Source organism: the organism of the source record quoted next, unplaced genomic scaffold (genome assembly GCF_019419815.1).
Source record: "Pyrus x bretschneideri cultivar Hongxiangsu unplaced genomic scaffold, Pyrus_bretschneideri_v1 Contig89, whole genome shotgun sequence".
Taxonomy (NCBI): Eukaryota; Viridiplantae; Streptophyta; class Magnoliopsida; order Rosales; family Rosaceae; genus Pyrus; species Pyrus x bretschneideri.
This window is the reverse complement of record NW_025999830.1, coordinates 1,410,342-1,428,293: the sequence shown is the minus strand read 5'-3', so window position 1 is coordinate 1,428,293 and position 17,952 is coordinate 1,410,342. Positions and strand designations below refer to the sequence as shown.

General features: G+C 36.9%; 1 protein-coding gene across 2 annotated transcripts; it reads right to left on the bottom strand.

Annotated features, from left to right (window-relative positions):
- Positions 1 to 13,714: 13,714 nt before the first annotated feature.
- On the bottom strand, positions 13,715 to 17,062 carry LOC103967366. 2 transcript variants are annotated; one of them, XM_048576306.1, is made up of 4 exons: positions 16,337 to 17,062; positions 15,088 to 15,435; positions 14,330 to 14,997; positions 13,715 to 14,177 (listed from the first exon to the last, which is right to left on the bottom strand). In XM_048576306.1, exons 1-3 carry the CDS (start codon positions 16,793 to 16,795, stop codon positions 14,371 to 14,373), a joined length of 1,434 nt encoding a protein of 477 aa, XP_048432263.1. In that variant the 5' UTR covers positions 16,796 to 17,062; the 3' UTR covers positions 13,715 to 14,177; positions 14,330 to 14,370. The 2 variants fall into 2 exon arrangements, with proteins under 2 accessions (XP_048432263.1, XP_009378893.2); XM_009380618.3 differs by having other exon boundaries at positions 13,715 to 14,997; positions 16,337 to 17,061.
- Between the last annotated feature and the right edge of the window lie 890 nt (positions 17,063 to 17,952).

Genomic DNA, 17,952 nt, shown 5'->3' with positions numbered 1-17,952 from the left:
GGGGTATTGCAGTGCAGATTTGCATTGGTACACACTACCATAGATTCGACTCCATTTATTTTCTCCAATAAGAAGGGGAAGAAGGTTCCTTTGCCGACACTACCTTAGATTTTTTATTTTTATATTTTATAACTTTATATAAAAATATATATTATATTTTTCTAAAGTAAATCTTATCACATTGACAAATTCCCACGTACCTATTTAATTCCATCATATTGAAGTGCTCGACTTGCCATCCAAATTGAGGACACCTCCCTAAACTCTGCTCTCTTGCAGGATGAAATTCCATATTTTATCAAAGTCAATCAGAGTGTGAGAGACCCAAGTAAATATGTCAAGATTCTACGGTTAATTAGAGTGTTGAAGATTAGCTGATGATATACCAAAACTTCATGAATTATAGATAATATAAACTTATAAGTGACAGTAGTTTCATTTTTGAGAAAATTGTTGAGAAATGAGCAAGGTGCATGTTTTCTTAGCTTCCCAAACATGAGGTAGACGGTAGAAATAGAAATTAAGATGTGCTTAGTGTTAAATAAACGAATATAACTTCTTAAAACTCGGAAATTGAAGAACCCTAGCTCCATAGAGAGATGATCCAAGTGGCTTGGAAGTCAAAGTTTCAAACCATCTCTTCTCAAGAATCGAAACTTGGGTTATGCACCAATTTCATTGCTTGCTCTACTGCCTTCCTCTGCACATGGTTGTTGGAATGGGAATCGAAATATATATAATATTCAGTGTCTGTGAATGTGAATGTGAATGTTCCTTTTTTTTTTTTTTTATGTCAAACTTCGTAAGTAAACAATATCAGTGACATCCTAGGAAAGGAGAAGGAAACATATGAGCTTGTATTAAAAAAAAATGATGAGATTCCATTCCCTATATAAAAAAATGTGGAGGCATATTTAATTCTAAGGAACAAAACTATATAATCCTATGTTTCACCAAACTAAATAGAACTCTACTGGGACAAATTAGTGGATCTCTCCCTTGTGAATTAATTTAACACCACCGCCAAGGCGCCAATATAATAAGCATTAAACCCTAAGCTTGAAAAATGAACTAGCTTGATATGTGTACAAAACTTTTTTAAAACACGTTTTGGAATTGGGGTGAAATGGAGGAATTACTGGCACCACCACCATGAATGAAAATAGCACCAAAACGTTCCAAATCAAACTAATGACCTTCACCTATGTTTAGGTCAACAATGCCCATATATATTTTTTTTGCTCGAGGGAAGCCGCCACTTGCAAATTGGCGTGAGTCAATCTTTAAGAAAAAAGGAATGTAAATATTGTGTAAATATTACAGTCATTTATTAGGAAGGATATATTTGTGTTCTTTATTAGGAAGGATATATTTGTGTCCTTTATTGTTTCCTTAGAGAAGGGATTGTATGTACTTATATACAAAGTTATGCAATACATGAAAATTAAGCCGTATATTTCTATTTGGCATCCAAGCCTAGTCGTAACCCTAAACCAAAGAAACAATTTTTTAATCGTGTTGTTGCTGCTGTATTCAAAACTTGTGGTTTTTTGTTCCTCGCTGCGTTTCTACAGAAGCCAAAGCAGCGGGATTGTGTTGCTGTGCTGCGTGCTTGGCTGCGTTGTTGTGATGGCAAATATTGAAGAAAGCTCAAGGCTGAAGTTGGAGGGTGGTTCACGTGCAACAACCAACAATTTAGTTTTGAGTCCCGTAGTGATACAGAACGATGCTTCAAGCGTACGGATATCGTAAAACTCAATGGATCAAACTATCCATTGATCTAAAGTATTAGAGATGCATATTGCTGGGTGTGGTAAAAAGGGATTTGTGACAGGAAATATCAAGGAACCCAAGGAAGACAGTGTTAAGTATGAAACATGGGAAACTGGGAATGCAATTGTGAGAGGATGGTTTATTAATTCCATGGATCCTACCATCATGCATTTTTTCATCCATCTTCGTATCGCTAAGGAAGTATAGGAAAAGGTTGGTCAAACGTATTATGATGGTTCTGATATCTCTTAGATTTATGAGTTAAAGGTAAAGTAGTTTCGACCTTGTCAAGGAGGGTGTCTTATTGGCGTGTACTATGCCAATCTCAAAGTTGTCTAGCAAAAACTGTATCAAAGAAGACCAATCAAGATAGAGTGTGCTATTGACTTGAAGATGCTCCGAGAAGAAATCCAATTGGACCATGTTTATGCTTTCTTAGCGGGACTTGATGACATATTTGATAAGGTACATAGTAATATTTTGAGAACTCAACTCTTACCATCTGTCGATGAGGTGTTTTATGTTGTTAGGCATGAAACACAACGCCATGCTACCATGATGGGAGGAAGTAATATAGGTAGCCAAGGTGCAATCCTGACACCATCATTGGCCATGGTATCATGACTACCCTCTGTTGGCCTGCCGTATGTCTCATCTTCATCGGCAACTTCTCATCCTTTTACCCAAAAAAATAAAGATGATTTGATGTGTACTTTCTGTGGTCAAACCCATCATACTGAAGTTACCTGTTTTCAAAAGTATAGAGTTCTTGAATGGTTCCCCGAATTGAAGAAAAAAAATGCATGCAAAGGAGTGAGACGCTAATGGAGCAAGTGGGAGCTGTGCATCTATAGCTATTGTTGCACCTAGTACTAAGGAGACCATGCCCACCCCTGGAGATCCGAGTCAAACCTTGTTAACTATGACTAATCCTAGTGAATCATTGTCCAATGCAGGTATTATGGGATATGTTTTTTTAGCCTCCAACATTGAGCATCATACAAGTTGGATTCTGGACTCTGAGGCAACAAATCATAATGCATTTAGTAAAAATTTGTTTACATCTATGACAATGACTCATCGAAAGTGTATAATGATGGCTAATGGCACCACTGCCCAGGTTACTAAGGCTGGCACTGTGGGCCTCACACTGTTTATTTCTCTTCACCAATACTTACTTGTTCCATCGTTGTCTCATCATTCATTATCTATACCTCATGTTACTGAGCAATTGAACCGTGTTGTACTTATGTATCCACTCTTTTGTTTACTTTGAGATATTCAAACCAAGGAGATAATTGGGCGTGGCACTAAGAGAGAGGGGTTGTATTATGTGGATGACGTCATTCCTGGCAAAGCTAATTTAGTTCGAGCATCTCGTACCAGTAATATGCAAGAAGTTTGGTTATTGCATCGTCAATTAGGACAAGCTTCGTTTGGTTATTTAAGGTGTATGTTGCCTAGTTTATTTCATCAAATAAAAGAATCAGACTTACATTGTGAAGTGTATATTCTTGCTAAGAGCCATCGTGTTTTGTTCTCTCCTAATATGATTAAAAGATTGGTTATGTTTGATCTTGTGCATTCAGATGTATGAGGGCCTTCTCCTGTTAGTACTCTTTCCAAAATTAGATGGTTTGTTACATTCATTGATGATTGCATCGGTATAGCTTGGATATATGTGTTGAAAAATAAAAGTGATGTTAGTATGGTGTTTTGTTCTTTCTTTCAGATGATTACAAAACAATATTCCTTCGTTATTAAAGTTCTCCACTATGATAATGGAGGTGAATATATTAATTCTGAGTTGTTTGGTTTTCTTCGGGATCAAGGAATTCTCCATGAAACAACGTGGCCTCATACCCCGCATCAAAATAGGTGCTGAGAGAAAGAACCATCATATTTTGGAAACCACTCATGCATTGCTTATGAGTGCATCTATACCTATACGGTTTATGTGATTAATTGCATACCATCTCGGGTTGTGGAATTTCGTACACTTCTCTAAGCGTTGACTGAACATGTTCCCATTGTATCTACCAATACTTTTACTCATCGGGTCTTTTGGTGTGTGGCTTGTGTTCATATTCACAAGACTCATCGTAGTAAACTGAATTTGTGTGCCCTCCAATGTGTCTTTGTTGGTTTTACATCACAACAGAAAGGGTAAAAATGCTACCATTCTGAAACTCAATATATGTATGTGACGATGGATGTTACTTTTTCGGAATCCGAATATTTTTATACTCCATTACCATCACATTTAGATCACTAGGGGAGAACACTCGTGGTGATCTTGGTGATTTTGGTTGGTTAGATGTACAAGAAGACATGATTTGTGCTTCAGGGGGAGTGGGCGTTAAAGAAACCAATCAAACTGGTGCAGCAGTGTCTCGGCCAGCTCCTGTCGATATTGCTACAGGCTTTCGGTTGCTATCTATCGAGAATGTTGCAGACTATTGGCAAGGCCCTATCGAGGAGTGTGCTGGTTTCTTGTCACCCTTCTCTCTAGCTTGATAGTGCCATCCAATACTCTTTTTTGAATATCCTTGAGGTAAGTACCATAGATGCTCATGTACTTAAGCCAAATAATGTTGTAAGTAGTATAAGTTGCCACTAAGGCAAAATCCTGGTACACCTTCTGACAGGTTTTCTCCAGAAGGAAAAGTGAAGTATCTAATAGCCAATTATGTGTCATGCAAAAATCTTGCACCTAAATGTCAAGCATGGGTGAATAATATAAAGTCAATTACCAACCCAAGTAGAGGAAGCTTTGAAGGATCCAAAATGGGTTGAACTAATGAATGAAAAAATGATGGCATTATAGAAGAATAATACATGGAAAGTAATGGAACTACCAAAAGGAAAAAAACCAGTTGGATGTCAATGGGTTTTTACAATTAAATACAAGGCCAACTAATCAATTGACAAGTACAAAGCAAGGTTGGTAGCAAAAGGATATACTCAAACGTATGGTGTTGATTATCAGGAAACTTTTTCTCCAATAGCCAAGATAAATACGGTACGTGTTCTTATCTCATTAGTTGCAAATTTGGAATAGGCACTGAAACAGTTTGATGTAAAGAATGTTTTTCTTCATGGGCAACTAGAGGAAGTAGTATATATGGACTTTCCTCCTGCATATGATGCCGGAAGGAAAACCCGAGAGTGTTGATTGCAAAAGTCACTCTATAAACTTAAGCAATCACCTCGTGCATGACAGATGTTATCAAAGTCATTCCGATCACACGTTGTTTGTGAAATAGAGAAATAGTAAAGTGACAGCCTTGATTATTTATGTGGATGATATGATAATAACAGGTGATGATTCAGCTAAGATTGTAAAATTGAGGGGAAAAAAAAACAACAACAACCTTGCTGCCAAGTTTGAGATGAAGAATTTGGAAGATTTAAAGTATTTTCTTATAGTCGAAGTTGCTCGCTCATCCAAAGGTATTTTCTTATCTCAACGTAAGCTGTTCTAGATTTATTAAAGGAAACAAGTTTGCTTGGGTGTAAACCTGTGGATACTCCTATTGTGGAGAAACATCACTTAGGAATTTATTCAGATCAAAATCTGGTTGACAAAGGCAGATATCAGAGACTGGTAGGGAGATTAATTTATTTGGCCCACATTCGTCCATATATTGCCTATGCAATGAGTGTGGTGAGTCAATTTATGCACTCACCACGTGTGGATCATTTGGCTGCGGTGATGCGGATTTTAGTGTATTTAAAGTCTGCTCCGAGAGAGATAATTTTGTATGAACATTACGGTCATATGGGGATTGAAGGGCTTAGTGATGCTGATTAGGCAGGTGATGTGACTGATAGGCATTCTACATCTGGGTATTTTACGTTCGTTGGAGGAAATTTAGTTACTTGGAGAAGTAAGAAACAAAAGGTGGTGTCACGATCTTCTATAGAAGCCGAAAATAGAGGCATGGCGCATGGAGTATGTGAGTTCTTTGGTTGCAAAGCTGCTTTGGGATATCAGGTTCAAGCAAAAGAGGTGATGAAATTGTATTGTGATAATAAGTCTGCGAGGGAAATGGCAGAGAATCCAGTACAATAGGACAGAACGAAGCATGTTGAGGTTGATCGGCAATTTATTAAAGAAAGGCTTGAGAAGAAGATTGTGTCAATACTGTTCATAAACTCGGAAGAGCAACTTGTGGATGTTCTTACTCAAGCCGTGCATAGTAGGAATTTTAGTGACTCACTTATCAAGTGGGCATTTGTGACATCTATGCACCAACTTGAGGGGGAGTATTGGTGTGAGTCAATCTTTAGGAAAAAGGGAATGTAAATATTGTGTAAATATTAGAGTCCTTTATTAGGAAGGATATATTTGTGTCCTTTATTGTTTCCTTAGAGAACAAGGATTGTATGTACTTATATAAAAAGTTACGCAATACATGAAAAATTAAGTTGTATATTTCAATTTGATCAAAGGGAAGTCTACATACTTTGATACTAAATGTATAATATTTGATGAAGTTAAATTTTTTAAGATATACTGAGCAAAGAGAAACACTAGTAATAATTTTTCACTATTGACAAAAATAATTTTCGTTCATTTTTCCAATCAGTAAATAAACCAATGCAATCTTAACCATTTAAAATATGTTTAATTTAGCTACTTAGTACTACAGTCTAGTAATATTCTTCTTCACATGTAAGTGAGAGGTCTTAGGTTCAATTCTCGCCAAAGGTGAATTTGAACCACATTATTGCTAGCCCACTGTGAGGCTAAGCTCACCCCCTCTCCTTTAGTGTAGATAATATTGTTTGCCTAAAATAAAAAAAAGGTTTAATTTAAAGGCTTAAAATGTGTAAAAATATTTGTAAAACAATTTGTCCCTTGATCCTATCACACACACACACATATTTATATATACGGGGCACTTTATTAAAAGGGATCTCCATTTTTGGGTAAAAATGTTGACTAATTGTAGGGCCCATTCTATGTCGAACTTTAACGATCCGAACTGCCTATTTTGTAAGTATCAATTCATAGATCATCCTTACCAAAATTCAATTTAGTCCGAAATCATTTGCCTATTTAATTATCACGATGAAATCTCATTATTTCTTATGGAATAAAGTGTTCATTAATTTCCTTGAACTCAATTAGATGTCTCAAATATTTCCGATTCGGCTAATATTTTGTAAGGATGATCTATAAGGTCAAACTTGAAAAATAGACGGTTCAGGTCGTTAAAGTTCAATGTGATGTGGACCCTACAACTAATCCTTATTTTCTTTAAAAATATGAAAATTTCGTCCCTTAAAGGCCATATATGTGTGTGTGTGTGTGTGTGTGTGTGCGCGCGCGTGTGTAAACATTTGTTGCAGTCCTATTAGATTAGGAATGTGATTATATAAATCCTAGTGTATCTAGGGATATCTTGGAATATTCTCTTGGGTTAGATATTATCCTATTAGAGTTGTAATCCTATTAGGGTAAGGATTTAACCTTCTCTACTACTATAAATAAAGGCACAATGGGGTGATACAACACACACCTCACAATTATACATCTCTCTATTTCTCTCTCTATGCCGCACCTCTCTCACTATGGCCTCCATAATTGTTGAGTAAATTATGCCTACAACACGTTATCAGCACGCTGTCGACGTTGCGCTAAAGGGAGTTTGATCTTTAATCAAGAGAGTATTACGTTTTAATCATTCTTTTTATGATTAATTTATTATTATTTTGAATTGATCTACATGCTATTGATTCAATTTAATTTTTCTTTATTGAATGTGATACAATGCACTAGAGATGCAATTCTAGCTTTCAATAAAGGAACTTCTACAAATTCAAAGACTCAGTTGTTTTCTGCCAATCAGGTTGTTTTAAAACAAATTAAGATATTTGAAACGACCTTGAAGTATGAAAACATTCCCCGTGATGCATGAACCCCCTATATTTATATTTTCCTTTCAATTATATAATTGCATATGTGTTCATATATTGTGTAAATATATATATTTGTTCATGCAATACGCAATTATGCTATGTGGAATTTTGGAGTCAAAGCATCGAAATTAATTTAGAAGCAAGTAGGGTTTTTAACCATAGAATTTGAAAAGAAGAAGAAGGGAAATCTAGGATTTTTTCGTGGTTGAGCAATGACTCCACACCGTGCCGCTGAGCTAAGCAGGCTAGCCTGTAGCCACACCACAACTAGGACGGTTTGTTTTGACGCCTTGCACATCACCAGGCCTCAACCTAGGTTGGTCCAGTATACTAGTTTGGGTGAGATAATGGAATTGGAATGAGATTATCATCGATGATTTTTTTACTTATATGGTAGCTACCGACATAAATGAAAAGTGACAATATCAAACCGGGTTTCGTTGATTTGTGACAACGTAGAACTGATTGGACAACCGAAATCACAATCTAGGTTTAAATTCCTTACTAAAGTGTGTTTTGGACCTATCGTTCCTACACTGCCCAAGGTAATCTTGTTGTGTTACAAGAGAGAGGAAGCGTAATGAGATAAATGAAATAATGCAATATGATGCACACCTTACGGTGTAAGGTTTCTCTCAAACTCATTATGATTAACTGCAACATTACAAATTTGGTTAATGTTTCACCATGGGGATATTGATACGGAGATTAACATGTAAGTTCCTGAAGAATTACATAGACTGACTCAAATAGTTCCAAACCACGGAAGACCCTGTCAACTAATTTGAGGCGTTCACTTACAGATTGAAGCAATCTGGTGGATGTGGTATACTCGTCTAAGTGATTATTTGATCAGTTAGGGATGAATTATGCCCTTGCATGTTAAACTCTAAAGTCATATTCTGAATTGCTAGAGTTGCAGTTTACGTCATTAACATGAATCTCACTAAGACTCTAGAAAACCTTGAGAAAACTGTCTTGCACCTGAGGACGGAATTTTAGATGTAGGATCTTAGAAAACTCGTTTACGCCTTAACCTGAAGTTCAAGCGTTGTTCTGACGGTACTTTGGTCTACCAGTTAAACTATACCCTGAAGGTGTTACCTTTGAGTATACCTATGATCTTCTATACACTATATGCAAATGAGACCCTTGAAGAGGTTATGGAACCCAAAGTTCCATATCTGAGTTCAACTTTGTGCTTTGTTGTACTTAGCTTATTGTGTTAAATAGGACATCTCATTCGTTGTTGATCTATTGGTAAAGATACAGTGTCGTCCCTACACGCAACCACTGAATTGGTATTAAAGACATTTTTCCGTTACCCTGAAAGGTACTATGAATTTGGGCTAATCTTAACGCATCCCGAGCAGATCTAACCCCCTTGATCCTCGGAATAATGATTGCCTTGTTGTTATGCTGACGCTGGTTACTTATCAAACTCGGATAAGGCATATCCCCAAATGGTTATGTCTTTACCATTAGGGATATCGCAATGTCGTGGAGGTCCACGATATGACCTTAGTTGAGAAATCTTCGAATCGTTCCAAGACTCACCTCACTTCACTACGCCACACGTGAAACATGGTTAAGAGCTCTTGTTGAGCATATTCGAAGTACGTGAGCTGTTTTCATCCATCGTTGAGTCCCAATGATGATCCATGAAGATTATGACGTATGTATCAACCCGACCAAGACATGATACATCAACGAAGTCAACACTAAGACATATTGCATCTACACTAAGTCAACCTTCCAGAAGCTTGTCCGAGGAATTGGTATGCCTAACTATTCATATGAAATGCTTGTAGTTCTCATTTGGAAGTTTTGTCAAATTCAGGGGGAGTATCCAAAAGTATACTCACTTGATCTTAATGTACTCTTTTTCCCTAAGATTAGAAGCATTTTTCCCACTGGGTTTTTGCTACCTAACTAGGTTTTGATGAGGCACCCATCCTGGGCTGGTCATACCCTTGTGAGTTCTTCTACTTGCGTCCAAAAGACGTATGATTTTAACTTAAGCAACTTCTCACTTTTCTCCTTAGTCTATGAGTTTTTCTCCCACCTTGGGTTTTACCATAGCGAGGTTTTGTGAGTTTTATCTTTATGCATTTTTCCGTTGACTTGAGACTCGCATTCACTTATTGTGTCGACGACTTCATCACGGAAGACCTGATGCACCATTTAGTTGAGTATATACACATTCAAAGGGGGAGTGTTGCAATCCTATTAGATTAGGAATGTGATTGTGTAAATCCTAGTGTATCTAGGGATATCTTGGAATATTGCCTAGGGTTAGATATTATTCTATTAGAGTTGTAATCCTATTAGGGTTAAGGATTTAACCTTTCCTATTACTATAAATAAAGATACACACCTCACAATTACACATCTCTCTCTTTCTCTCTCTGTGACGCACCTCTCTCTATGACCTCCATAATTATTTTAGTAAATTATGCCTACAACAACATTTAATTTGATTAAAAATAGTAACATCTGTGGTTTTTTGTGGGAAGATTTACCAGATTAGATCGTTCAAGCTAATCCATAGAGATAGGGACGAGTGACTAGTTAGGGTTTAGCCACAACTAACTTAGTTGGATGGTCCCAATCAATTAGTTAATTAAGCACATAGCTTATTTGTGACCCATGTATAGTAGATCGAGTTTAGGATGGCTAAATGTTTGCTACCTATTGGAGATTATTGATGGTCCTACAGTTATCCCCTAAATTATAGTAACTTGGAAATGAATACCCAACAAAGTTTTTTTTACACCATATACTCCTTGTATTGTACGAATTTTAAATTTCTTTATAAATGAATATCGGTACTTTGAACTAATAAAAACAACAATATTTTTCGGTGAGGAAATTTCCGTTGTGGTTGTGGATATGAGTCTACTCTTGACTGCGCAATTCCAAGTTGGGATAAAGGCAAACAGATGAGATGAATCATATGCTGATAAAATAGAGGGAGTTCCAAATGCCAAAAAACGAAAGTGTGAATTCAAGGCTCTAGGTACTTGTCCCATAGGTTGGTTTTTCTTGTGGTTTGCATGTCATACACACCTATACTCCAAAAGCTGCTACAAAATCACACGTATCTTTTTGATTGAATTGTGTTGTAAGTTTTGCTTTTGAGATTAGTCCACCATGTGAGCACGGACAATAAAATGAGTCAGGATTATATTAGGTTAAGAGTTTGATTCTCTTAATTATAATAAAAGAAAGCATTCAAGTTTCTCGTATGCTTTTCAACTACACATACAACAAGAAAAATCATTCAAGTTTCTCAAGTTGAAGCATTTTTAAAATGATTCACGAGGTTTCAATTTCTTTCATATTGACCCATATCAGTTTATTCATTCAACTAGTTTTACTATTCAATCATTTATTAAATTGACCAGGTGACGAGGCCATTTCTTTCTCCATCTCTCTCCTAACTCAATCATATGAACAAGTGCAAAACTCAAAAGTTGCTACTTTGCTAGATACTTGTTTTAGACATAGAACAAGGATAAAAACCAAATGGTAAAGAACCATATTAACGTTGGTTTCTAAACTATATAGGCATATTGACGTTGACGGATGCTATGTGTTTATGGAGCCTATCTTGAAAAGGGAGGTAGATTGTCTACCTTTCTGTTTAGATGTCATTCTTATCTCCTCTTATTTTGTGTAGTCACGGATGTCAATATTTTATATTAATTTTTTAGTAGGGATAATAAGACAAAAAACAATAAGAATATAAAATGTTGATGTGGCTTAACTATTACTGCACAAATAAGAAGGGATGGAAAATGTATCCAAACAGAAGGGCAGACAATCTGCCTCCTTGAAAAGGATAATAGGTACTCCTCCTCCACTATGCCAAACAAACCAAAAAAAAAAAAAGAGCTTAAAAATTTGAATTTTAACGATAATACAAAATAAAAGGTAAAGTAAATAGTACCATAATTAATTTTTTAATGTAAAAATATAATTTTTTTAAAAATAAACAGTAGCAGAATATTTTTGTTAAAATTCTCAAACAAAAAGCCTCACATATCTCCTGTCATCAATTGGGAGACTTTGACCATTCAGAAACATCATGATTGGGTGGAACCTTCAAACTCAAGTGGCGCAAACTATGGCAATCAAGTAAGCAATTAAGGAAAGTGATCACACTTTTTTTTTCCCCTCATATTTATGTCTATTCTGTCAACCTGCTACTCATGAGTATAAATTTTATGTAAAATCTAACAGTTATAAAATCTATTAAATCTTTATATACAAAATTTAAAACGCTAATTTTGCCGACCATAAAGAAAAAGTTATTACTTGTGACCTTTAAATCGAATAATTAAAAAATAAAAAATAAATAAATAAGTGTTTAAAAGTAAAAAAAGACATATGAGAATTAATTTTTTTTAACAAACGATATTATCTATAATAAGAAAGTGGAAATAGAATTAACCTCACAATGAGCTAGTACTAAATGTGGTTCGAATTCGTTTTAACAAAAATTGAACTTAAATCTCTGACATATAAAAGCAGAAACTACTTTTTAAAACTTAAACAGAAAGACAAGCTATGTAACAAAATGAAAAAAACAATGCCTGCAAAGGGAAATTAAGACAGAAAAGGAAAGTGAGGAGGTTTGGAGGGACTTTAACCACATGGAATTAGGACTTATTATTTTACCCCAGTGCCAGTGCCTTGAAGTAATCATATTCTAGCAAGGATTGCAGCAAACGATGCAAACCCAACTGGCATAACTTCTTACTCTCTCTTTCTCTCTCTCTCTCTCTCTCTCTCTCTTTCGCTCACTCAGTGTTTTGGTTTGATTTGCTGGGTGTGGATCGACCAACGGTCAAAGTAAGGCTTAAAAAATTGATATTCCTCGATAAAGTTGCAGAGACCCCACACCAGTGGAAGCCTTCTTTAATCTTTATCAGTTGGGGGCAGTGGGAAGAAGAAAGTGCCAAGCACCCAAGACTTTTATCAGTTCGTAATTTTTGAATAGAAAGGATTAGATTGAGGAGGATTAAATTGTTTTTGAAATTTCAATAAAATTGGTATAGATTTTATATAAATTATTTACTAATTCAGTTGAATTAGAATGAAAACCAATATAATTATTAAAATATCTTTAGTTAAAATAAATTATTTTATATACCAGTTTTCTGACAGATTTTATATACTAATTAATTAAAACATGTTAATGCCCCAATTCACCAAATATTAAACACACTGAAATTTAATTTAATTTTAATTATTGTTAATATTATTGTTGAATTTCATATTAAATTGGATAACGGTTGGCGGTGTTGGGTTAATGCAAAAAGCAATCTTAGAATATTAAAAATAAGTAAGGATATAATAAGGAGGAAAAAATTCAATCCGATTCTTCCAACAACTTGGAATTCAAACACAACCTAAATGTAGAGAATCTAATTTCTTCAAATTTTGGAGTTGGATTTCAAAATTTGGATAAATCCCCCTAGCTTTTTTATTCCTTAATATTCGATAAACAATGGAGTAACCTGTAATCAAAATTCAATTCCGCAATTTTTTTTACCAAAAAAAAACAATTCAATTTCGTATTTTGATTCCGATTACCATTACATAAAGATAATATGCCACAGGTGACCACCAAAAATCCTAGATGCTGTCAAGCACCCTAGAAATCAAAAGATCAAGCCATCCGTGGAGATAATATCATATCACCAGATATCACCGGTTATATATATTTATCTAAATACTCAAGAAAGTGAACATTAAAACAAAAACAGCAAACCATCATGTAATAAGCAGGTGAACATTAAAACAAATTTTTTTTTTTTTTTGTCTTACAATACATTTGTTAAATTAATCACCGACAGAATTCAAACTCACACCTTCATAAAAGAACTCAACACTTTTCTTTCACTGTAGTAAATGGCCTTGCACCATTAAAACAAATTCTTGATGGACATAAAAAAAAAATATAAAGCATTTAAATTGCAGAATTGATGCAGAAACTCAAGAAAGAGAAGGATGGTGATTCCTATATGTTCATGAAAATTAAATACTTGATGGACAATGAGAAAGTTGCAGAAAATACAACTAGCTAGAGACCCATATCTTGGTTACACCAGTTAATAATAAAGAAACAAAAACTCAGCACAAACTTTTCTCCCCATACCTTCTATCCCTACTACTTTTGAAAAAACCATCTGTTTTCCTTTCAGACCCTAGAAACAACTTCTGCATCAATCACACAACCACAACGATTAGCACACCTGAAAACAGTAAGACTATCGAACTACTGGCATTAGGCTTCAAACTCCATGCCAGAAACCCGCGATCTCCTTAATATCGCCGCTCCTGAATTTGTAGAAAGATGAGCTTCGCCACCTTCCCTCATGCACTGAAGGTAAACTAAAACTTAAACCTCCATTTGCTCTATCCCCAGCTGGAAAAATCGAGCTCCAACACCTTTGTTGGATTCTGCACTGAGAGTATAAAGATTCATTCAGGCCGAAGTGAACCCTGTGAATAATTATGCTCTATTTACAGATTAAGAGGCATAAAACCAACGTCAAAAAACGCGACGCAACTCCTACTTTGTAAACTTCTAAGGTGTTAGCTGATTTAAACTCGCTACCATTATAAACAATTGCCCTAATTAAGTGCAGCCCCTTCTTGTTAGACTTCCATCTTCCAGGTCAGGCTATCAACATTAGCACTGTGATCTTTCTCCAGCGCAGCAACTTTGGCCCGGTGTGGTGCTACTGCAATCCCACCACCCTTTCCCCTTTCATCATGTGGAAGCTCGCTCGCTTCACTGATTGTCCCCGATCTTAAGTCAGCTGGGGGAATGAAGCAATCCATTGACAAACCTGGAACATTAAATGCAACCTCCTCAATTGTCCAAGCTTCTTCCATCCTTGTTTTGGTATGGCTCATTGCCATTTCACCAAACCTGAATAGGGTTACCACAGAACGCCCTGAGTGTGCAATCATGATTCCTTCAACAGGCCTGTAATCATCAAGGAATGAATTGATTGTGGTTTCCCAGTAAACAGCATCGCCACCATTGGACTGGATGCGGGTCAGATGCGAATCCTCCATATGAACAAGAAGCCCTGTTTTCTGGCTGAAGTAACCAAACAACACATGCCTTATGATCTCGGCAGGGCCTTCACTCCTGGCCTTCAGAGTCTGAGGATCAGCACAAAGCTTGAGGATGAAGCAATCCTCACCATTGATCTTCCTCTCTCCTATACATCTTGCATCGGCAAACATACTAGCCGTACATCTTGGATCTAGACCCTGAAAAGGAAAATGCGAAGACATTTATGAATTGGATGACTAATTTCATGGCCAACGAAAAGAAGCACCAATAACCACATAAAACTGCACCTGAAGTGCCCGACGCAAGGGTCTCACTGGTCCTTTCGCAGTATGAGCACCAAGCCACGGTGTATGCCTCCAGACAAGCTTCCCATTGCAACCGGCATGAACCTTGCTGCCACCCACTGCAAGCTCTACATACCACATGTCCGGACTCATCTGCCAGAGCACAAACCCACCTGACTCGGCACATCTAGAGGCATTTCTGGTCTTCATCACCTTCGTGGCCGTTTCAAACTCAGAAGCAACCATCCTAACCTTTCCCATGGCATAAGCATTTTTTATCGAGTTCTGCAGCTTCTGCCCACCAGATGCCGCTGTGTACTGTTGCAGTATGTACTGGGCAGAGGAAGTTTCCTGCAAAGATATCACACGTCAAAACCAACCCAACATCTACAATGCCGAATCAATTTTAGCGTAATTTTTCCCAACAAATCCGAATCTAAAGTACAAGCTAAAGAAAAATCTTCTACAATAAAATTACTAGCTGTCATGTTAGGTTGGTGAGAAAATGTGAAAACACAGGTAAGATAGAAGGAAAAATAAATAAATAAATAATTGTTCTGTATCTGGAAAATAAGAAAACAAATTCAACCAGCCAGTGAATCCCATTGGCCTGCTGAGCTCAACTTTCAGCAATATGTATCGGCTGCTTAAGATTCCATCGTGTCTAATTTTCACACTTAACTTTCTCGCTTGCCAAACAAGGAGAGACCAAGATTAAAAAAAGTAAAAAAAAAAAAAGAATCACCAACGTCTAAATCACAATTGAAGAAATTGGAGAAAACCAAATTTTAAAACAAAAGATTAAATAAACAAGGACTCTGGATGCAAATCGTAACCCTCCAATGATGTTCTTCAAATTTAAGCAAAACATGAAGAAATAAATAAATAATCAGTGGAAATCTATACCGTAAGAAGCAAATCACACCGATTGCAAAGAAAGAACCAAACTGTTTTTTTTTTTTTTTTGGGAGAAAAAAGCCAGAAGAATCCAACCATTTCTGTAAAATAAATCCAAAACCCAAATCTTAAATCTTAAATCTTTGCCGCAGTCAAAATTTATACAAATTCGAAATACCACCACCGCAGTCCCCAGCAGCATACAAACAAAATGCATGAAAGCAATTATTTTGTTGTTATTTTGCAGTTGCCATCTCAGAAACTAAGACAGAAAAGTTCAAAGAAAATGGCGCAAAAGCCCCAGATGAACTTAGAACAGAGCTAGAGAGACAATGTTAAAGAGAGAGAGACTGACGATGGGAGTGTCCTTGATGCTGAGATGGGGGAAAGGGTCGGTGGTACTGACGTGGAGGGGGGCGAGAGGAGCACCCATGACTCCAAGCAGCAGTCTCAGATCAGACCTCTTGCTGTTGTTATGCGCGACGGAGCTCATGGAGGGAGTCCGCGACAGCTGCCCTCGCATCCACTGGCCCAAGCCCGACCCGACCCGCTTCGAATCCCCAAGTTCCCCTCCATCAGGATCCGGACCCTCCATCACCGGCCTCAGGCTCCCGGATCTCCCAATCAACGCGTCCGGCTGCGCTACCAGCTGGACGCCGTGCCCATTTCCGTGATGGTTCTGCTTCTTCCTCCGGAGCAGACCCGTCATGGGCGACCCGGACCGAGCCGGGCTGCTGGCCCGCGACCGCGAGGGGCTGAGACCCCGAACCACCTCGTCCTTGAGAGCAGAGAAGAAGCCTTGTTTCTTCTCCATTTTTCGGTTGCGAAAGTCCTGATTCCTCCTGACCCGGTTTTTTCTCGACCCGAGAACGTCGTGTGGCGGGTGGGTTTTTGTGGACTAAGAGAAAATGGGTAGGAAGGAGTTAGCACAGAGAGAGAGGAGGGCTAGAGAGAGTGGAGAGTGGTGGTGGTTGTTGAAGAAGAAGAAGAGTGAGAGTAGTCGTGAGACTGGTTCTTCATTTCATAGAGAGAGAGAGAGAGAGAGTAGTGGGAAACTGAAGCATTTGGGAGCAAAAATGTATTCAAGAGTGTGACCTTGGGTGGTACTGTGGGAAGGATCCACGATTTTATTATGTTTTTCTTATTTTTAATTTATTAGAGGAAAAAGAGATCATATTTTCCTACTTCAATTTGTAAATTACTGGTTTGGTCCCCACTCAGCCAAAAAAAAAAACAATAAATAGCAACAATAAATTTTCATTTCTTATTTTGTAAATTTGTAAATGTAAAATTAGGCGATGAATATAGAATTTTGTGAAATGTGTTATATATAGGCAAAAGAGAGACTAGAGATTGAAATAGAATGGGATCTATGTATCACTCTGTCTTGTTCTCTTTACTTGTGTTAGATAAGGGAAATGAAGGCTAAAGGAAAGAAGTGAAAGAAATTTGTATAATTTCTGCTTTCTGCTCTCATCTTTTGTTGGTTGTAAGAAAAAAACGAAGTTGTTTCTATGTATCTTCAAAGTTACAATATGACTCCTTATATGGGTAAAAGTTGCAGAGACAAACAACCTTAATCTTACAACTATGACAATAACAAAGCAAAGAATGTTGTAGCAAATAGTAAGGTGAAAGCTTGAGAACTATTTATCCTATGTAAAAGTCTTAAGTGAATAGTAAGGGCTTCTGCAACGTGCGTGGGACATTTATATTTACAACACTCCACCATGGATACCCACGTATCAGTTATAGTTGCCTCGTTAAAACCTTGTTAGAAAAAAATTACTAGGAAAAACCCTAGTCAATGGAAAAAGAGTACAACTTTGCTTGGATCATTGATATAGTGTTGAGTGTGCTTTTGATGCCTTGTAAAACCTTGCTAGGGAAAACCAAATGGAAAAAGTCATAGTCAAAGGAAAAAGAATACAACACACGTGTTCTGAATGCTCCCTTTGATTCCGCACTTCA

Coding starts and splice junctions, on each gene's coding strand:
- LOC103967366 (XM_048576306.1), bottom strand. CDS start 16,795: ATGGAGAAGAAACAAGGCTTCTTCTCTGCTCTCAAGGACGAGGTGGTT. Junction 15,436..16,336: donor GCATCAAGGACACTCCCATC/GTCAGTCTCTCT, acceptor ATATCTTTGCAG/GAAACTTCCTCTGCCCAGTA. Junction 14,998..15,087: donor CCTTGCGTCGGGCACTTCAG/GTGCAGTTTTAT, acceptor TTTCCTTTTCAG/GGTCTAGATCCAAGATGTAC.